This window comes from Biomphalaria glabrata, chromosome 6 (assembly GCF_947242115.1).
Source record: "Biomphalaria glabrata chromosome 6, xgBioGlab47.1, whole genome shotgun sequence".
NCBI lineage: Eukaryota > Metazoa > Mollusca > Gastropoda > Planorbidae > Biomphalaria > Biomphalaria glabrata.
In genome coordinates this window covers 4,438,097-4,461,715 of record NC_074716.1, presented here as the reverse complement: position 1 = coordinate 4,461,715, position 23,619 = coordinate 4,438,097, and the positions used below count along the sequence as shown (strand labels likewise).

The following is a 23,619-nucleotide window of genomic DNA, read 5'->3' as shown; positions in this document are numbered from 1 at the left end:
CAAACAACATTTAGCCACGTGATTCTCTATCTCTTCGATACAAATTACGTAATACTCACAGGCTGTCACGTGACAGTTTTTCCCCGTTGTTTTATCAATATTATCACGTGGCTAAATGTTGTTTGTTTACGATTGGGGAATGAGGTCCATTGTCGTGATACGTTTGTCGTGTTGCCGTTGTCACCTGGAGCGATTATCTTATGGTGTCCCACCCACTGTCACCCCTTTCCAAAAACAATTTTCACAATAAAATATGACGTTGGTGTATTTTTTTCCCCTTTATTTAACATTATACAAATGGCCATCCACCTAATCTACATTCAGAGATAATTCATTCATAATTGTAAAATATACCATTTTACTCTTGTTCCATTAATAATGTTCATCCAAACATAATCGCTTCGGAGTAACCGTCGGCGTTCGCACGCCTGGAAACTCCCTAGCGTCGCCACTGCTTTACTATTCAAAGTTCAAAGGTTCTGAGACAGACGATTGCGCCTCCTGGGAGAAGTATGCTTTACATGTTTCCCAATTTAAAGCTTATTAACGTTTGATTATGAAAGTGAGAGATTGAATCTTAACCCTTAAAGTGCTGAGCCCGTTTTACAATGAGTGCATACAAAATGAAATTTACAATTTTGATGGTTAGAGGCTAAACTACCACACGCATCTTTAGGGTTAAGAACGTAACTTTTGGAGAGTCTCACGATACGCTAAACAATGTCAAGAACGCTAAATGCTGCCAACTAAATATGAAAAAAAAATTGAGCTATAATTTTAACAATGGCTCTATTCCTGTCAGATGGACATTATTTTGTGCAAGTAACGGAAGTGCTTAGAAAATTTCTGAAGTGTTAAAACGTGAACACACATTATACTTAAAACAAAAATACCTAGCTTATCAACACTTACGTCATTTTGTACATCGGAAACACCAAAGTGCTAGCTACTTATATTTTTTTCAGCAATGTATAAAATTCTCCTGTACAAGCTCTACCTAATTAATAATCACTTCTTGAAGTTTATACATAGATCTATGAATTTTTTTTTTATTTTGGTCTTGGGCATGACTATTTTGAATGTGTAGGTTATACATTTTTTAAAACGAAAGTAGATACTAATTTTCAAAAAGTAAATCTTGACAAACGGAACGACGAAACAAAACATAATGAACAAATATTAGTTTTTAAAGAAGGTCGTGAGTCTCGAAAGTTTAAAACTCAAGACAACATGGGAACCATAGATCTAACAATATCCCCCCCCCCGGGAAAAAAAACCCCAACTTTTTTACTATATAAAAAAATCTTATATCGTATGATTTAATCGGTCAGATCAGTCATGTATTTACAGTCGTTGCTACCCTAGACTTAATAAATCTGTGCGATTAGAAATATGTTTACCAATTGTTTTTGTTTAGCTTTTAGATTTCTCAATGCTCTATGATCCTATCACTTGTGTGGACCAGATGTGAAAGGGGGAGGGAAGAAAGGGGGGGGTATCTTAGTGAATGTTTACATGATCGTTTTTTAAATGTATAAAAAAAGATTCACTCATAGCTCAAGAGTTCTCTAGGGGACTAATTAATGTCAAGTACGATTTCTTTCCCTTGTTCAAGAAATAATTGTACACCATTTCAGCTTAATCCGAGATTGGGTGTGGGAGAAATAACGTGTACTAACTTTTACCAGACAGACAGAGTTGATATAAGCTTTGTACAAAATATCAAGATAATTTTTATGATGAATTAAATTTCATAACACTGAATGAAAAAATTACTTTTTTATTTGCTGGGAACATTTTTAAAATTAACATTTTGAGGAAAAGCTACTCAAGTAAAATATTGTAACGTCTCTCCTACTATCCAGACTCTGTTCAAACTGCACCACACGACACAACAAACTTAAAGAACCTCACAACTCGGGGCTCCAAAGTAACAGTAACAGTTTAATTTAAAAAAAACATCACAATTGGCAACAACATTAACACTGACTGTACAAGAGCCTAGCCTTGCTCCGGACTGACTTCATATACACCGTGCTGGTTCTGACTTCGACTGCTACTGGTCACATTGCGAAGTAACGTGAAGTGTCTTGACTCTAACACACTCGCTCTTCTATAGGACCACCAGGTTTATAACAATATCATTTGGATGTGAGGACACCGAAAAAACACAAAAAAATCATGGTCACATTGTAAGTCTGGTTAATGAAACATTTATAACAAAGCTTATATTCACTCACTCTGTCCGTCTGTCTGTCTGGTCAAAAGTTTGTACACGTTATTTCTCCCACACCCAAGCTGAAATTTTGCACAATTATTTCTTTTACCTGACAACACAATAATCAATAAGATAAAAATTAGCCAATTAGTTACTTAACTATTGGTAATTATTTTGTTAGGTATCTCGAACAAGGGAAAGAAATTGTACTTGACTGAAATGTTGGTATAAGCTGAATTAGTCCCCTTTATAAGTCGCCGCTCTAAATTGAGACAAATAATATATAACTATACAATCTTATTTTAGTCACAAGTACCTCACTAGCAGAGAGGTCAGAGTGCACCCAGATACTGAGATACCCCTTTCTCCCCTCCCCCCAATGGGGTCCAGACAAGTGATAGGATCATAGCAAATTGAGAAAGCTAAAAGCATGAAATAGCGCTCAACAGAAACTATTGGTAATAATCATATTAATCGCACAGACTTATTTTTGTTGGTCTAGACCTATTACAAATTTATTACATGACTGCCAGGTCGTGTGGTTTGCGCGCTGGACTGTCGTTTAGACATATCGATGGTCCCGGGTTCAAACCCTGCCCGCTCCCATCCCCCGTCGTCCTGCGGGAGTTTTGGACTAGGAAGTAAACTATCTTCAACTCTGAAGGAACATCCGAAACATGTAAAACATTTTACAAACAAACATTTTACAAACTGATCCGAACTAATTGAGGCAATAATACTTCGAACAAATGTTGTTTTTTAAAAGTATTTTTAAAAAAAGTTTTTTTCATGTTTTAGTCAATATAAAAGGAATATATTTATTTTCCTTAATTTAATCTGTGTGCAGCCATTTTGATCAGGCCTAAACAACAGAATGTACGATCGGGGCATATCACTAAGTGATCAAGTCAACTTGGCAATCTGATCGTATTATACGGCATTTACAGTACTTCATAAAATACTAGGTTAGAGTTATCCGCCCATTACCATTTTGGTAAGCCTGCATATAGTCAAGTGATGACTACGATGTATAACACTATAGCGGGTCCTACTTGTGTGATAAATAATGGCATCCTATATGTCAAGCTAGACCAATTTACCAATCTGTGTTTCCTTAACAAAATGTTCCAGCTGATGTGTGATACATATGTGATAGCCATGAGACATACTCCGGACAATGTATTCTATTACTTTCTCCCAGCATTCTCTCACTTCCGGGATAAATTCCTCCCCAAGCTCCGCCTCCCAGACTTCAAGCAGGCACTTGCTGTAGAACCGGAAGTACTCTGGGTGAAAGCCTACAATGGCGGCATGACGAGCTCCCAGTGCGATTAGGTGTGGTTGTATCATTTCCGGTCGCTCTAGATTCTCCACGAGACTTTCTAGCACGTGCATAAACTTCTGCACATGCTCTCTGAAAATTTGATGACGCTCTAAAGTTTCCGCTTGGTCAATTCTAGAAATTGTGGAGAAAAAAAACAACAATTATTTTAGATATTGTAAAAACAATTCATTCATTTGAGAAAATCAATTACGACAGTATAGTATTCTTAAAGGCTAATTATTTAATACGGTTGAAAGAATGGTTGATAATTAGGTAATATAGGCCTGTGCTTTTACGGAATACCACAAGAGATGTTTGAGTTAGTTGAGAAAGCGTTTGTAACAGAAAAATTAGTAGATAACATGCTTTAAGCATCAATAAATAAACTTTCATTATCAGTGGCGTAGCTAGTGTGGTCGAAGGGGTGGTCCGAGTGCGAAGGGGACCACAAAACGAATGTCTTAAATGTTTTTTTTTTTAAATTAAATTTTAAATCCTACGCCACTGCCATGTAATCTTGCTATTCACGTGGAGTCAAATAATATACCACATTGCTCTACTTGATGTTAGAGATGTCCTTTGCTGCACAGAAAGCACGACGTGAGGCGATATGAATTGAGATTTGTCAATTGTGCATTATCTCGCCAATAAACAACGATAGCCTAGTGTTCATTAAGAGAGTCATGATGATTATTTTTTGCAAATGTTGCTTATATACTGTACAATTTGGAATTTAGACTAGAATTAAGTACAGTGTACACTATCTCATGTCATGATGTTGAATATTAAAATGCAGTAAGGTCTGTATTATATAAGATAAGATAAGGTCAAGCCTCCCAGGCCCCCTAATCCCTAGCTACGCCACTGCCCATTTTTTAACAAGTCATTATTTCACGTCTACTAGTAGAGTAGGGGCGTGTTGGACGAGTGATAAAGCGCTTGACATCCGAACCGAGAGATCACGCGTTTGAAACCCGTTAATTACTGGGATTTTGGGTCTTATGGATTTTTAGGGCGTACCTGACATGCGTTGGGGAAAGAAAAGATGTGTGGTCGTTGTTCTATCTACATGTAACCCTTGGTAAACATGATCGCAATGTCTGAACTGGACTACTACACTAGCACCAAATGAATGAGAGGCCAAAACCGCTTGGCTACGGTTTGGCCACCTAACAAGTGGACTTGAGTCACTGGCGGATCCAGGGGGGGGGGCGGTAGGGGCGATCGCCCCCCCCACTCGGCCGACCCCCCTCCCCCGAAGGGGGGGGGCGGACGAATTTTAGTATAGAATTCACACAATTTGTATACAAATTTATTACTTATGTTAATAATATACACTAATTATTTATATTTCAACCTATTTTTTTATTATTTCGCCCCCTCCTCTAGTATGTTGACCGATTTGGTGGGGTCGGGAGGGGGCAATGGTATCAATCCCGCCCCCCCCCCCCAATACACTTTCGAGTGGGGGGGGCGGTCCAATTTATTTGTAGAAATCACAGCTTGCTAACAGAATCAATTAAATATCTATATGATTAAAACTTGTTATTGATATTTTAACCGATCTTTATATTATGTCGTTCCCTGTTTACCGTTTGGGGGTGGGGGGGGGCGAATACCTCTACTGCCCTTCCCACCTAAACCATTTGAGTGGGGGGGGCGGTCCTACTTTTATGGAGAAATCATAGTTTGTGAACAAAATTAGTTGAATTAATCTATAAATTGTATATTATGTCGCTCCCTTTCTGGTATCTTGGTCGATTCGGTGGGGTTGGGGGGAGGGCGATTGCATGTACTGCCCTTCCCACTCTAGCCCTCTGAGAGGGGGGGGGCGGTCCTATTTTTATGGAGAATCATAGTTTGTGAACAAAATTAGTTGAATATCTATATAATATAAACTACGTATTGATATGTGAACCAATTGTATATTATGTCGTAAAATACTCTAATCTCAAATTTTATCATTAGTAAATTTAAATGAAAAAAGGTTGCACGAGGTGGGAAGGGCGATATATGCAATTACATTTCCCCCATCGGACAAACCAATACTTTTTCTTTTAGTATTATAGTTTAGAAATTACAAAATGTAAAAAATCTCCCACTAATATAATTTATATATACTATAAATTAAATTCTTATATCGAGTCGCCCTACTTTTTTTTTTAATTCTTTAATGCCAAATGCAATCTTTAGCAGAAATTATTAAAGGAGCGAGGATTAATCGTTTTCATTCTACCGCCCCTCCCATTTCCAGAGTTTATGTAATTTCACATGAAGTTATCATAATTATTTTAAGAAAGACTTTGCATTGGAAAAGTTAGAATTCAAACGAAATTTTTCAGTATAAGAATCATGATTGAGATGAGTTCTAAACCGAAAATGATATATTTATAGTCGCCTTTTCCAAACCTTTACTCAATCGGATATTTTTCTAGTTAAATAAATTTGGGACTATAACTCACAACTTATACTACAATGTTATTGAATATTATTTATCGAATAATTTTTTTTCGGCGGCGATCCTCAAAGCAAAAATCTAAATATGTGGGGTATCTTATCTTTTCAAGGAACAAATCGGTTTTATTTGCAATGTATTAAGGGCCTATAAATTCATATTAGAATATCTTTCAAGTACAATATTATTCAAATGGTCCTTTTTTTTAATAGTATGAATAATGAGCTTTAGGTCAGGAGAATGCGTTTCTGCAGTGAAAAATGCCAGAAAACGCTTTTGGCGTCGGGGCTTCGCCCCGATCTCCATTGATGAATAATGAGCTGTAGATGTCAGGAAAATGCGTTTCTGCAGTGAAGAATGTAAGAAAACGCTTTTGTCCTTTCGGGCTTCGCCCCGATCTCCATTGATGAATAATGAGCTGTAGATGTCAGGAAAATGCGTTTCTGCAGTGAAGAATGTAAGAAAACGCTTTTGTCCTTTCGGGCTTCGCCCCGAACTCCATTGATGAATAATGAGCTGTAGATGTCAGGAAAATGCGTTTCTGCAGTGAAGAATGCAAGAAAACGCTTTTGTCGTCGGGGCTTCGCCCCGAACTCCATTGATGAATAATAAGCGTAGATGTCAGGAGAATGCGTTTCTGCAGTAAAGAATACAAGAAAATGCTTTTAGCGTCGGGGCTTCGCCCCGAACTTCATTGATGAATAATAAGCTATAGATGTCAGGAGAATGCGTTTCTGTAGTGAAGAATAGAAGAAAATGCTTTTGTCGTCGGGGCTTCGCCCCGAACTTCATTAATGAATGATGAGCTGTGGATGTCAGGAGAATGCGTTTCTGTAGTGAAGAATGCAAGAAAACGCTTTTGTCTTCGTGGCTTCGCCCCGAACTCCATTGATGAATAATAAGCTTTAGATGTCATGTGAATACAAGAAAATGCTTTTGTCGTCGGGGCTTCGCCCCAAACCCCACTAGGGAACCTTTTAGCGTTGCCCCACTTTTTCGCCGAAGGTTAAGAAAGGCTGCTTTTTAAAATTCTCATATATATATATATATATATATATATATATATATATATATATATATATATATATATATATATATATATATATATATATGTGTGTGTGTGTGTGTGTGTGTGTGTGTGTTCTGTACACACGTTTATGCATAGGGTTAGGGTTTACTGGGCGTTAGGGTTAGGGTTTGGAAAAAAATCGCCCCCCCACTCCAAAGTTCTGGATCCGCTAGTGACTTGAGTTCGAATCCCGTCTCGAGCAGAGTTGTGTTTGCTGAGCGCCTAAAAGCAGCGCGGAAATCTTCTCCCAGATACCCCTCTCCCCAATGGTTCTCAAATGAGATTGGTCTATTGCGCACTAAGAATGTATAATCATGAAAGGTGCTCTACATAAAAGCAATTTTAAAAAATGTGATTAAAAGAACTATGTGGTACCATAGACATAAATAAATATAGACTGGAAGTAGGAAGTTATTTTTATTTGGGGGGAGTCAATATGTTTTATGTACTATATCTATGTGAAAAAAAATGGCGGCGATTGAGCTATAAATTCTAGGACTAACATTTCAGCCAATATATACCTTTGATCTTTAGTTTTGAAAAGTGCAAAACTGCCATATCCCCAATATTTTGTCTTTGTTTTATAATCATAGACATAGGCAAATATATATAGGTTTGTGATGTGGATCTACAAACTTATCTTTTTCCAAATATTTCCGATAATAATTTGTTCTTTATCGTCCAGTCTATATATATATGTCTATGTGTGGTACTTTATGTATGGGCAGATAATCTTTTGTCTTTGCAACTAAGGTTCTTAATTTAGCTAAGTCTATATGCAAAAAAAAATAAATTTTTTCTTAAAAACACCAGTGTACTGACAAAATTATTTGATATGGAAATAGATGCAATTAATATTTTTTCCATTATAAAACAAATGAGTCGAAAGGAAAATAAAAAAGTTGGATTCTGTTTTCGTTAGTCTCTATTAGTTTACATCAGTGGTTCCCAAACTTTTTTGTCTCGTAGACCCCTTGCCATGTTTTCTGGTTTTCCGTAGACCCCCTGCTTAAGTTATATTGAATTTTTGAAAATTCAATTTCAAATTACACATTTTGTTTAAAATAATATCTAACCTGTGACACGAGGAGGAAAAGTAATTTAAAACTACATTTTAAGTTGAATCTATTTTTTTAAATAAATTTATTAACAAAATTCAAATTTCAACCCATTATTTAATAGTTAACACGTATAGCATACAATCACTATATATATAATAAACACATTGGAAACATTTGTTTTTAAAGGCTTGCAAGCTCACCATCCGTTGCTACGGAGATTATTTTTCAGATACGGATTTGTTGTTTTATGAAGAAGTTCTTCAAAATATTAAAGATTAATGTGCCTTAAGTATCAACAGTAAAAGTTTTCACAAAGAGCAGTTTTTCATGTATTTCTTGAGCCATAAAAATTTGAATAAAAAAATCATTACCAGACAAGGTTGATTCAGTCAGCTTTATAGAGAAATATGTTGATTGCAGAAATATATCGTTTGCAAAGACTTACATAAGAAGAAAGAAATATTTGACTATATTCCAACATAGCTCAAGAATTTAGTGAACTCTTCTACAAATCCATTGCCCTAACAACCGATAAGTCATGGATGGTTCTCAGAAAGCCTCCACAAACGGAGGAGCTGGAATACTCATTTAACGGCCCAATGGAGAAAAAATAATTTAAAAATTAAGTTCATTGTAACTAATGAGCTCTGTGACAACCACAGAGAAGAAATAGGAGCACTGGATCTAATAACTACCATGATAGCGAATCAGCAAAATTCACCAAACAGTTAAATTTTTTCGTGACCAATATAAAAATAGTCCTTCAAAGCTTGACAAACTCTGATGCCTCCTAAATAAAACAACTCATGATGCCTGGACTGACGTTCGGTGGTCACCTTGCCTGCTCGCATCTCCCGTCGGGAGATTTGGGTTAGGATGTTATTATCCACATAATGTAAAGGAGCATCCAAAAGATTTTGTGTAAAACATATTGTGTGACCTTATAAAGCACAACAACAGCAAGATCACTATTCTCCAATGTTGAAATAGAAGGAAATAGAAGGCTGACTGACTTGCCAAATGTGAGAAAACAAATACACACTTGAACATAGCACTCTATCAGGAAGAAATGAAGAAACTAATAGTGAATTGTAAAAACGAGAAATGGACAAGCTCTTATTCGATATACAAGGAAGATGAAACCTATTATAAACTATTCAATAGAACCACCTATAACTGTTCACATCAGAACCGTACACATTATAATGAGAAAATATATGTTCCGGAACCTTAAAATTGGGACCGTTGTAATTTGCCATTTTGGAGTCTCACCAGAGAATGCCAACCATGTCTTCAAAATTGCATTCTTCATCAAGAGTCCCAAAACAAGACACCGGCCACAGAACCCAAACATGAAATTCTTTTAACGATATAAGTTTGTGTAAGAGTTTTTTACTATTTCTTCAACGGCTGGTAAAAATCAATATCGTGTGAGGTTTTCAGTATTTTACTATAATCATCATCTTCTCAATATCAGGTCAAAAAGATATTTTGTGGGTGTATTCTGAACTTTATCTTTGAGTGTTTGAAATTTTTGCAAACTTTTATCTTTTTATCAGGGTGGCATCATCTCAAATGATCCTACAGCTTAATTGGTTTCATAGCATCATAAAAAAAGGCACATTAACACCCCCTTGTTTGACTAGGAAGTAATGAAGTTCAATTTCAAATACTTAACACTGTACATTTCTTTTGGTTAAATTTATAACTAGACAAAACTACACTATTTCAATATAGTTATCAAATATCAATATTTCATTTAATCAGCAGGATAAAAATTTTAAGAATTTCCTAAGGTACAAATCATAAATGTGTGGATGAAAAAATTCCAATTGTCAAAATTAAAGTCACGACATGCTGAATTGCGATTCTTTATCGTAGACCCCCCGAGCACATCTCATAGACCCCCAATTCCCATTTTAACTTTCGTAGACCCCTTAGAAGTCTTCGTAGACCCCTGGGGGTCTATATAGACCACTTTGGGAATCAATGGTTTACATCTTTTCACAAAGCTTATATCAACTCTGTCGTCTGTATGGTACAAAATTGGATACCTTATTTCTCCCACTTCCCACTCTAGCGTAAAGTTAAAACTTTGCACAATTATTCATTGCTCCTAACAAAACATCAGTAAAAAAAAATCAACCAATTAGTAATGAAATTGTGGCAATTGTAACGGATGCATGTGTAAGTCGGATGTAGCTGAGGTATTTCTAAAGATGATTATTTAGACTAAGTGCGTGCGCACCTTGTTGAGTGTATTACGGCTGCGAGTTCGGGACATGAACATCACGTTACAAGATTGAACAGGTACTAAACAGGAACACAGACTCAATGATCAAGTTGACTCAAGGTGAACTTTAAACAAACGTTTATTACAGAATGGGCCACAGTCTAGTCTGTCACTATAGAACGATGTTATCCCCTCAAGAGTCTAGCAGTAACTGATTTCTAAATGCCAATCTTAACCTCTAACCCCAAAGTCTTTGTCGTCATTCTAAAATATCCGTTCACTGTCAGTACATTCAAGTGCGCCACCCAACTAACTAAACTAGCTATCTAACACAATTAATATACATTTTGTTTGATATCGTCGAAAAAGGAAATAAATGTTACATTATTGAGAAACATGACTGTAAATTTGGAGTGCTTTCTCGTGAATAAGCTTTGCGTTTTAGAAAGTATTTTTATATTATATGATAATAAGCTTTTTAAAGCTTACATAATACTTTGAGAATTAGCAGTGGAAATAGAACAGTTAACAACGTACCCAAAAGAATCGAACAGAACGCGCACTGTAGGGATCTCATTAAATATTCTCTTGAAGACTTCCAGCCCAACAGTGACGTAATCACGGGACAGTAGTGGCCAGGTGCTTCTAATGGTGTCTATCAATGTGTCGGAGAACTCTCCAGTGTCTTCTTCGTCTTCTTGGACCACCTGGACCACCCCATGTGACGTGCTGACCTCACATCCCATTGGTTGCTGCCAAAAGGTTTTGTTTTCAAATTTGTTTCTTATTGCTTCTTTGTAATTGAATCAGCCAATGATGAGTAGAGGCATTTTAATATTTGAAGAAAAAAGATCTTCTGGTGGTGTGTTGATTCTGCAAAATAAACAATAAAATCAATGAACAAATCAAATAAATGAATGCAATTTTTACATTTCCTCTTCTCAGCTTGCAAATTCTTCATTAAAAAAAAGGTAGGAATCTAAAAACCAAAACTGGATGGAAGCGGTTATCAAAAACAGCTCGAACGATTTTTCCAGAAATTTGAAAGTTTATGTATAACTTTGGGAAAAGAATTACTAGCTAAATTGCAACACAGGAAAAGCTCTGGTTTGACCGTAAAAATATTTTGAAGTTTAATAATCTAATAATTAAATTTGGCCTGGATGTCTAGACATTCTTTATCTTGAACATGCAAACGTCAAAGGGTATTCCCCAGTGGCGTAGCAAGGTACCCGTGGGCCCGGGTTCAAGAATATATTGGTGGGCCTCCTACCCCAATAAGATGAATGTAATGTGTGACAAAATCATCGAGTAATCTGAATGTATCGGTATATTTACCAAAAGACATTCCAATACAACTAGAGTAGAATAATCTTATTACGTTTGAAGCAGAACTCCGACACAATATTTGAACAGAATAAAACGAATTAATGGTGTTTGAAATGTATACAGAAATGTTTCATGAGATCTAGTTCCCATTCTACATTTTTAAATTCCTAAAAAACACTTCTAGGTGTCAAACTTTGAAACATTGATACAAATTAGTATCGAGTTCTACGTCCATTATTTAACTGTAAATAGATGGAATATTTATTGACTAACATTTTTCTGGCCTTTTAAGTAGCAAAGTAAGAAACCAGTGCGTCTATTTCTAAATGTGCGAGCGGCTTCTTTTGATGAAACAATGCCCAAAGGCCATTCTAGTATCCTGCATATTGGAAGCACCATCATAGCTTTAGCCTCGAAGTTTATTTAAGGATAAATGGGGATTTTTTAATTACTTGGAGCGTTTGTTCAGCCAATTTTGCAGACGTCTGGTTCTCACAAATAAGGTAACCTAGAAATGACAATCTAATTGACATTTCTTTGGATGTTCCGTTATCGGAGATCACTAAACAGTATATAAACAAAATAAAACTAATTTGATCAACTTTTTATTTGTCTGAGCGCTGTCACCAACGAAAGAGAAAAATGGTGCAGAATGGATGTCCTATAGTACTAGTAATAATTTTGCCAGAACTGCAATGCCCAACTAGCCCAACGGGTCTATTATTTCATTTTGAATCTGTGGGGCTTTGAGTTCCTGCCAAATGACAATATTCATAACAATTTTCTGAGGTTTTCGTATAAATATAGTTAACTTACTTTAGACTTTAGAGCTATGAACCAAGTTTAAACCAAATATCATGCATTGGTCAGTGAAAGACACTATTCCATTCATTTAGTCATCTCTCTATCATCTAGATCTTTGTTATAAACATTCGCCCCAAATCAGTTTCCTCATTAATTTCAATAGCACAAACACATTTAATTTTAACGATTCCTATGTAACACTCTGATGTTTCTCTGGCTTGATAAATATTTAATGTTATTTTTTTTTTTTTTGTTTAGATTGTACCCACCCCCTTTTTTATTCTGTTCTAATTGCCTTAATTTTTTTTACCCACTACAGAAGACAACAAAGCAAGGTGATGAAGACTTCCGCGGACACAGTCGTCCTTGATTGAATGTTCTACACTATTTAACAGTGTCAACTTTGTCGGATTTAATAGTAATAGAAACATAGCAATCGTGACAGTTCGGTGTCTACCGAACATTTTAGAAATACAGCTAAGATCTTACTTAAATTAAAGCCACATTTGTATATTTAAGAAAAATTCATTTCGCAATATTTAAATACAAAACAAAATTAAGAAAGATTAAGCTTTAAAAAAAATGAATAATTAGCAGCTGTATCAAAATTTTAATTCGTGACTCTCAGGACTATCCCTATAGACCTCATTGTTATTGTCGTCCCCCCCCTTCCCCCCCCCCCCTGTACAACACAGTAATATTTTCTTCACCAAACTCCCCTAATACCCTCTCCCCCCACCCCCGACGTGTAAATACTAACAATGGTTTTATGAACGTACAGGAAAAAAAAAAGAATGGGACAATATGGAAACGATTATCACTTCAAACGCACTATTAGGTCTAGCCACCATTACAATAAACCTGATGGAAAATGGTTCCTTACATTAGAGCTTAAAACACTACTTAATGTTTTATTGCAGTTCATATAAATTTTGGTACAACATTCAGAATATTTTGAGGGAGTTTTTTTTAATTCTGTTTATTATAGGTTTTTACTAAAGTGCATTTATTTTTTTCACTTAGGTGTCATCGCCAAGTTTTCATGGTGGTCCCATCTGTTCATGAGTCATGGACCCATGGGCTATGAGCCCCTTTGCGTCATTGTTACTACGCTTCAGGCTGTGGGCCCCTAATGGCCGTGGGCCCGGGTTCATTGAACCCCTTCGCGCCATGGATGCTACGCCACTGGTATTTCCGCATGTCTTAATTAAAGACAGGGGTCAGCGACTTCGCAGGCTTTACCAGGGTGTAGCACTGAGTGCTGTAACCGCCTAATGGTCACCGGCTCCTGATTTTTTCCTCAGGGTTGACCCCCGAAGTCTTCTCCATGATTGGGTATAACTGCAAGGCAGCAGAGATTTGAGTTTTCCTTCTCATAGGTGGGAAGCCAGTGCTATTAGAGCATGGAATGGGTTGCCTGAGCCAGCCAGGAAAACCAGTGACTTGACAGAATTTAAGTCATTGGTTAATATACATGACTAAATGCATGACGCTTAGGACGTAATCATCTTCTTTTTTGAAGTAATGTCTGTATTGTATAGGATAAGATGGCTAACGAGCCCCTCCTGTCAGAAGCTGATAGAGAGAGAGAGAGAGAGTTTAAACCTTGTGGTTTCATTTATCTCTGCCCTGTTTTAGATTTAATTTATAACGTAGAGACTGCATGCGTCTGTGTCTTCAGAGTCATTTAAAACCACAGATCAGAGATTTGTAAGCAAACTATACACTAAACCAAACACTCCCTGCTAAATGTTTGCCATTCTAATTGCTTCTGTTTTGAAACCAGTTGTAATGAATGCAATCCACAACTTTCTTTTAGCACTGCGCGAGATTTCTCTTTAAAATGCGGTGCACAAAACGCTAGCTCAGCGGTTCTCATCCTTTTATGCTCGGCGACCCCTTTTTACAATCCCCCACTCTGCCGCGACCCCCCACCCCACACACACATACAGCAATAGAAGAATAGACAATATCAATCCATATTTTCGATGGTCTAAGGCAACCCCTGGCAAATTGTCAATCGACCCCCCAAGGGAGTCGCGACCCACAGGCTGAGAACCCCTGCGCTTGGCGCATGAAAGAATCTAGCTTAACGAGGAGAGAGTCGATGTGTCACTGACCTACACACAGATACAAACTGATGCCCAGACTATAAATACACAAAGGTTACATGTGAGCTTACGAGAAAGGGAGAGGGGGTGGGTGGTGGTCTGGAATTCAATATTTGTAAATCCATTTTAGAAACAAATGCAGGTTAATAGGTTAGTCTGCCCCGACCTGGTGTAACATGTACTCGTGCCCGTGAATGATGCAGACATGTTAGATAATCTAATGCACTACGTCAGGTGTCCTCAACCTGTGGGTCGAGACCCCAGTGGGGGGTCGAATGACGATTTCGCAGGGGTCGCCTAAGACCAAAAAGAAACATGAAATTTTTAAAAGTGTAAAACTTGAAATGTTCACATTTTGCTGTTGTTCAAGGATAGCCCCAATAGCTGTTGTAGAGAAATGAATCAGAATTATTTCTAACATCTTTATTGTCATAGAATAAATAGTTTTACAGTTTTAATCGTAAATATTTCTAAAGTGAAATTCGCGCATGTCGTGAGGTAATTAAAAAGCATTTTCGTTTATATTTAATTCTTTCGCCATTGTTTTAAAGTCCATGTTATTGAAGATTATTATTTTCATTATGGAACAACTCTAAAAAAGGGATCTGGAAAAAAAAACGCTAATAAAAGAAATTTCTTTTTATTTTTTTAAATTTAATTATAAAGCAGAAAATATTTTTTAGTCAAAATATAACTTCCTATTATTTCGTAATTAAACATAAAGTTTGTGCAATGCTTATCAGATTTAACATTATGATTGCAGTTCTTATAACATTATCCAAAAGAGGAGTTACTTTAGAATATTATTTTACGGTTGGGGGTCGCCGCATGGTGGGGAATAGTAAAAGGGGTCGCCGAGCTAAAAAGGCTGAGAACCGCTGCACTACGTAGTCTTTTAGTGAATGGTGAATGAGATTTAGTGAAATTCAGGGCTATCATGACCAGGGCACAAACTGCGTACCCTCCGACTTGACAATTCTGAGACGCCGTTACAGGACAGATAAGAAGATTATTTGGGTGAGGGGGTGAGGTGGTCTTGTTTTTTCTACCGAGACCAATCGCCATAGAAGTCCTTAACACTGACATGCAACGTCGCTACCTGTAGGCAAAGGAGACGAATAGCTCGTTGCTACGTTATAGGTCTGTATAAGTTTGAGTTTAGGCACATTGGCACAATTTAGGCCATGTCGTGCATAGGTCTGTAACGAAGTAACGTCTGTATTATATAAGATAAGGTCGAATTATTTCCTTTTTTTAAAAATAATTATTATTATATTATAATTCGTAGGACGAGGTTAGGTTAGCAATACTAGATGGAAGGTATTGAAACAAATTGTTTAAAAAAAATTGTGGGCAAAAAAAAAAAATAAATGGCCAAGCTCTGAACTATTCAGCAACAACAGTTAATGGTAATACTAAGGCCAGTTAAGCGTGTTGTTTGCATGTAGATCTAGCTAGATGATGTCACATTGCCAGATACAACTGGAAAAAAGGTAAATTCTGTTATTCTGGTCACCAATGAATAACGGAGGTCGTAAGATACGAGCAAAAAAAAAAAAGTACGGTAGAGAACACAAGATTATAGAGACCTGCCTAGTGCACTCGTCAGGCCTCGTGGCCTAATGGATAAGGCGTCTGACTTCGGATCAGAAGATTGCGAGTTCGAGTCTCGTCGGGGTCGTTTCGATTTATTTTGTTAAATTTTAGTAAAATTTAATAGGGATTGGGATTTACTTATCGCATGAGAAACCCGACTAAACCCAATTGTTTCGAGTTGCCATCTTGTCTTTCTGCGGAGTACTGGGTTGTTGTGAAAATAGCCCCAAGCTCATAGGCCTACCAATGCCTACCAGAGGACCAGCCAGAGATCCAATAACCTGTAAGTTATTCAACATCTATATTGTTATTTCAAACTATGGTAGCCATGTTGATATTTGTTTACAGTGACCACACCATTTATTTAATTCATCCGGTGGTCAGGTTATTTGACATAAACATTCCTATCGATCTCAACAAGTTGAAGAGCTCCTAACCCAAGTATTCCAGCTAGATTACTCAAAGAACTAAGCAATGAGCTAGCACCAGTGTTCAAAATACTTTTTTAGGCATCTCTTAACCAGGGCAGAGAACCAAGGGACTGGAAAGAAGGTAATGTCACCCCTATTTAAAAAAGGAGAAAAATCAGACCCAGGAAACTACAGACCGGTATCACTTACCAGCATCACATGGTAAACAGAAGGAAAACCTATATAGAAAATTTAAAGAAACTAATGCAGAAAGAGTTTACAAAAATTATATAAAAATTAAACACTTAACCCAAAAAGTAAGCAGACAGCTGCAGAGTGAATACATAAACAATGTAATATCTAAAGATAACAACAAAAACCTATGGTCATACATTAAGTCTAAGAAAATGGAAACAACAGGCGTAGCGCCATTAAAAGATGAACATAACATAATACATAATGATAATGAAACTAAAGCAAACATCCTAAACAAATACTTTGCATCAGCATTCGTAGACAACATAGAAGATATAGTAGTACAAGAAAATGGAATTCAAAAACTATTAGCCAACACCAAACCAAATAAAGCTTCTGGACCTGATGGTATTCCAGCTAGATTACTCAAAGAACTAAGTAATGAGCTAGCCCCAGTGTTCAAAATACTCTTTCAGGCTTCACTTAACCAGGGCAGAGTACCAAAGGACTGGAAAGAAGCTAATGTCACCCCCCTATTTAAAAAAGGAGAAAAATCTGACCCAGGGAACTACAGACCAGTATCACTTACCAGCATCACATGTAAAATCCTAGAACACATAATATGTAGCAACATCATAAACCACTTAGACAAACATAATGTCCTCACACCATACCAACATGGCTTTAGGAAATATAGATCATGTGAAACACAACTAATAGGACTAATTGATGATTTTTCAAAAGGTTTAGATAATAGTGAACAAATAGATGCTATCTTACTAGATTTTTCTAAGGCTTTTGACAAAGTTCACCACCATAGCTTGCTTAAAAAATTAAAATAATTCTGCATTAATGGTCCACTGCATCAGTGGATTAAAGACTTTCTGATAGGGAGAGAACAAACTGTAATAATAAATGGCTCTAAATCAACACAGATAACAGTAAACTCAGGTGTACCTCAAGGTACAGTCTTGGGTCCACTACTATTTTTAATTTACATAAATGATTTACCAAATTGCATTAGTTCAGGAACAAAAGTCAGATTATTTGCAGACGATTGCATAATATATAGAACAATAAAAACAACACAAGACACAGATATTTTACAAAGAGAATTAGATGAATTACAGAAATGGGAATCAAATTGGAGCATGTCTTTCCACCCAGAAAAATGTCAGTTTTTAAGAGTAACAAAAAAAACTAAAACAAATTAATTCCACTTATCTTATTCATGGCAAACCAGTATCACAGACTAAAAACGCAAAATACCTAGGTGTTATAATAAATGAAAAACTATCATGGAATCCACATATTGATGAAACTACAAAAAAATCAAACAAAGCATTAGGATTTATTAAAAGAAATTTCTATAAATCAAATAAGAACATAAAACTAAAATGTTACTTAACCTTGGTTAGGCCAATAATAGAATATGCATCCTCCGTTTGGGACCCCTCAACTCAAGAAAACATTAAGAAACTGGAACAGACACAAAATAGAGCAGTGAGATTCATAACAAACGAATATTCACATTTGACTAGAGTAACACCTTTAGTAAAATCACTAAATTTAGAAAGCCTTCAGGACAGAAGGCTCAAAAGTAAAGTAGCAATCATACATAAAACACTGAACCATAATCTTCAAATACAAAAACAAAATTTAATAAAATACTCTGAAAGACACAAAGATAAAGGCACATTCCTCATCCCATATGCTAGGACAAATTTGTACAAACACTCCTTCTTCCCTAGTGCTATTAGATCATTGAATAGGTTGCCTGAGTTAGCCAGGAAAACCAGTGACTTGGCAGAATTTAAGTCATTGGTTAATATGCATGACTGAATGCAAGACGCGTAGGACGTAATCATCTTCTTTTTTGAAGTAACGTCTGTGCCTCCAATTTTCTAAAGCCGGCCCTGCCTTACGGTTCGGAAGCCAAGCGCTTTACGACACTGCCACCGCGCCTCTTATTCATAATTAGTTTTCTATAAAAACACCCACCCATATTTTTGTTAACAAGTTCCTACGCTCAAAGCATTTTACATTACGCATTTCTACAATTAGTTTAGTTAGGGCTGGCATTACGACTTACCGGGACATACTTTATTAGATCTTATTGACTTTTAAAAGGTCTTACTTAGTGACGTAGTAAGGTACCCGTAAGCCGGGTTCTAGGATATGGTGCGTGCGCCTATGCCTACCAGGGAAACCCGAACGTTGTGACCTAAAAAAAAAAGATGAATGAGTACATTGAGACCTACGCAAAGACATTTCAATGTACTTAAGCTACCACATGTTATAAATAACAGCCTCATGACACCTCTTTTTAAAAGTAATAAATGGACCCAGAGGGGCCCCTAATAGCCATCGGCCAGGGCAAACTGAACCCCCTTGGCGCCATGATTGATACGCCGCTGGCTCTATGCCTAAATAGTAATCTAAGTATACACATTTCTTACCGTAAACTGTAAATCCTTTAATTTCAGAACATATTTATAAAATTAAGCTTGAACTTTAATTTTCTTCGCAAACCAATTGATATCTAAATATTGAAATAGAGATAACATAGGCCTCATGTCTCATGTTAAGAAAGCGTTATTATCCTGTGATGGAATAAATTCACTGCGCGTGAAGTGTTTCTTTCCCTAGATGGCACTCATCTATGACGTCAGTAGCTTGCGAACAATTATTGGCTACCACTGACCAGTCTGTCAGTACAGAGTAATGTCACTTGAGTGAGTTACCGTTATTTCCTTGTTGTCATTCTCTTAGTCTACCGTACAGAATACCTGTCTAGAGTACAAATCGATGCTATAAATATATGTTTATGATGTACAATTTATACCGCACGATTTTTTTTATGTGGTTTATTCAGATTATACTTTCACTTACAGTAACAGACAAGACAAACAGGTTAACGCATCCACGTCCAGACCATATAATACTGTTGAACAGTCGAGGTTATTGAGAAATTGTATATAGTTCATGATCATTTACACTATTCATTGTAATATGTTAAGAAATTGTGCAAACTTGACGATCATTAGGTGGACTATTGTCTTTTATTGTAGACACAATCGAAGACCTTGATATTTGGGATTCTTTCGAAAGGAACTGTCTTTAGTTTCTATGGAAGCTCGACGTTTCCAAGAAACATTAATGTTTTTGACAAATGTTCAGAAATTGTTCATAGTTCTTGCTTTCATTTGCTTGTCCTTTTTTCCTGCCCTAGTCGCATGAAAGTCCGTATACATTTTAAGCCATACAATCCACATGGGCTTACATCTCACACGAAATGCCTGATCTCCGAAGTTTTGAAGATCAATGTCTTTATTTACTAGTAAAGTCCAACAGCTCTGGGACACATACACACAAAGACGTTTTTATGGATGGTGTGTTGTCATTCTGAAACTGTGGGGGAGGCCTGTGTATACAATATCCTATGGAAGCCCAAAAGTTCCAAGAAGTATTAATGTTTTTGTTGGAGCGATTGAATTCCTGAAACTGTTGTTATGTACCACAAAGCAGGCTATTCATCACAAAAATTGTTCGTGTACATCACTCAGTCATAAGTCCCACGCCATTGTATACAGGCTGAACTCTATTACTATGACCGCTTTCCCAAATCACTAGTAGAGAAACCTCCACAAGTTGACAGACCGGTACCAGTTTCCAGAGGTTAACTTGTCGTCAACCCAAGAATGAGGACACGCAGCATTGTGTTCTCAACTCAAACATACGTGAACATTCGAAATCTATAATAGTGGGATTTTATAAGATACGGTTAACTTTTTAAAATTTGCATAAATCTCAAAACTGTGTTTCTAACTTTCAAGATATGAATGCTATAAGAATGCGTGCGAACTGCGAAATATGCATTCAGAAAAAGCGCGGAATCATGAAGAATAATTGAACGCATGTATGAAGCTTTTGAAAAGTAGTTCCACATCAATGATGAAAGAACGCGCAAGGATAGCAAGCTAGCTGGCATTACAATGATGCTACACAAAAGTAAATAGTACAGGTCCTTCACCTTTAAACTTACTGGCCTATTAGGACAGATGACGTGAAGCTCATCCGTCTTTATTGTCGGCGGTCACTGAGGGTGTCATGTGGCCAGGACAACTCCTTTTACCTTCCTAGACTCAGCTTATTTAAAGATGGGGGGACTCAGGACACAGGGTCGCCCTAAAGTCACAATATTCAGAAACCTAGCCCTCAAAGGGATTCGAACTCTTGATTAACGTCTTGTAAAACAACGTAGGCCACTTTGTTAATTTTTATTCCAGAACGGTGTTTATAATGTAATTTAAAATATCGAGATATCCTCAATGTTAATCTCCTATCAAGACATCGCTATTTGAGCTCAATTTGATATCAAATCAATGAAAATCGAGTTAAACCCTAAAATTATATAGGCCTTAATCTCTTTCTTTCTTATCTCTCGACAAAAGGGATGCTTATAAACAGCGGTCATAGATCTCTATTTAATTTTTTCTGTACATGAAACACTTGACCCAAGTGAGTTCTTCTGACTTGTAAAAATGTTTTTGTAAAATGATTTACATGTTTCGGATGTTCCCTCAGAGTTGAAGATAGTTTACTTCCTAGTCCGAACCACCCGCAGGACGACGGGGGATGGGAGCGGGCAGGGTTTGAACCCTCGACCGTCGATAAATCTGAACGACAGTCCAGCGCGCAAACCGCACGACCAGGCAGCCGCATGACGATAAAACCAAACTAATATTACGCAACTCATAGAGACTCTACACACGTTCTCGTCAGGACAGAAGGAAAAGGGTTTTAAGCGCCCCCCCCCAGAGGACACCACAGTTTGAGAAACGTTGCTTCTAGCATAAAATATATTTTGGAGAGGCGCGTGGGCTAAGCGCTTGGCTTCTGAACCAGAGTCCCGGGTTCGAATCCTGGGATTTTCTAATACAGGGCGCCCCTGAGTCCCCCCAGCTCTAATGAGTGCCTGACATTAGTTGGAGAAAAGTAAAGGCAGTTGGTCGTTGTGCTGGTCACATGACACCCTCGTTAACCGTGGGCCTTAGAAACAAATGAACTTTACATCATCTGCCCTATACAGGGCCGGCCTTAGGCCACTGCAGCCTATGCGGTCGCAGTGGGCCCCGCGCTTTCATAGGCCCCGCGCTAGTTCTAAGTGTAATTATTAAATTAAACCATTATAAATTATATGTAATAACAGGGTTTTCAAGGGCCTCCAGGAAATCTCCTGAAAAGGCAAAATATACGAAAAAGTCCTGGAAATCTCCTGAAATTTTTTTAATCTCATGAAAAATGGCGTAGATTGTTATTTTTGGGTTGTCAATAAATAAAAATCAGCACTGTGAGCTTTCATTTAATAAAAATTTATTGCAAAGACGAAAGACTTTTCTAAGAAATACATCTTAATTTTGACATTGTGTTTATCCCTACCCAGACAAGGCCCCGCTCTATCCGTTTCGCATAGGGCCCCACAATGGCTAGGGTCGGCCCTGGCCCTATGGATCGCAAGGTCTGAAAGGGGAATTTGGCTTTACTGTATTAGCTGGAGGTCAATAAGTTCGTAGACGAAAAATAGACAGTATCTGAAATCCTACGAACTCGAAGATGGTTGAGGAGTCCAATGTTTACTTTGAAAAAATAATTCCCTTCATGTGTAGGTTGAGCCTACTGCAGATTTACCCGCCTTTGCGTGTGGTGTATTAGCCTCTAAACATCAGAATTGTACTTCCATTTGGTATGCACTCATTGTAAAACTTCTCAGCACTTTAAGGGTTAAAGTTTCGTTTGTGTGACATAAGGGGGAGATAAATATTACGACTAATTTATAATTGTAGGAGTGATTTCTCTTTAATAAGAAGCGTATTTAAGCTAGACTGTTCGTTATATGACGATTGGTCTCGATATTAGGCCATGTAAATTGTATACAGCTGCCAAATAACCAAGGTGACCACCAATAAACTTATATGTGTCTGCCACATTTGATAATATACACCATCTAGTCATAAACTGCATGTCTGACAAGCATTAAGTCCAGTTATTTATCAGGTAGAAACAAGTAAACGCCTACATGAATAAATGATCCAGTATTTATTAAAGTTAATTGGAAGTAAAGTAAAAAGTAAGTTGATTTCCTCGTTCAGACCTTGCGATCTATAGGACTGATGATGTTAAGGTTGATGTTTGTTTCTTTAGCAAGCAGTTAACGAGCAACTGCCTTGACTTTCCCCAACTATAAGTCAGGTACCCATTAGAGTTGGGGCGCACTAAAAATCTCGATTTTAAAATCCCTGTCTTCACTGAGATTCGAACCCAGGACTTCCAAGTTCTGACCTTTGAACTCGTCAAACTAATAGCTGTTTTTCGCTAGTCCCAAATTAGTATGTTGTACCCCCCCCCCTTCTTTTAGCACCAACCGCTAAAAATATTTGATGAATTGCTGTAACTGTAACTTAAGATGACATCACGTGATTCTGTAAGTCCGCATAACATCTTAATCTAAGTCATTTGGGGGGGGGGGGACGTCTAGGTCATTTAATATTCATCAGACTATAATGGCCAACGTATTTCGAAAGAAAGCTAGGGTTTAAAAAAAAAAAAACCCAGCTAAAACGAAAAAGGTCCACGTCATGGAAGACGGCTGTTACGAGACACATTTTCTGCACGTGAAACCATCACAGGAGATAACAGTCAAAAAAAAAATAAGATCGAATCGGAAACACAAATTCCAAGGAGATTTGCTGCGTGCCACAAGTAATGGTGGATCGATACCAATGACCTTGAAACCCCTAAGTGCTTCCTTCTT

At 37.1% G+C, this 23,619-nt stretch overlaps 1 protein-coding gene and 1 non-coding gene across 2 annotated transcripts; one reads left to right on the top strand and one right to left on the bottom strand.

Moving 5' to 3' along the window:
* Window positions 1-1,923: 1,923 nt before the first annotated feature.
* LOC129926576 (cytoglobin-2-like) lies at window positions 1,924-19,538 on the bottom strand. The gene is made up of 3 exons (XM_056031448.1): window positions 19,265-19,538; window positions 10,898-11,233; window positions 1,924-3,674 (listed from the first exon to the last, which is right to left on the bottom strand). Exons 2-3 carry the CDS (start codon window positions 11,104-11,106, stop codon window positions 3,305-3,307), a joined length of 579 nt encoding a protein of 192 aa, XP_055887423.1. The 5' UTR covers window positions 11,107-11,233; window positions 19,265-19,538; the 3' UTR covers window positions 1,924-3,304.
* Window positions 16,213-16,285, top strand: Trnar-ucg (transfer RNA arginine (anticodon UCG)). Its single transcript has one exon. It is a non-coding gene; the product is annotated as a tRNA-Arg (tRNA).
* Window positions 19,539-23,619: the final 4,081 nt, after the last annotated feature.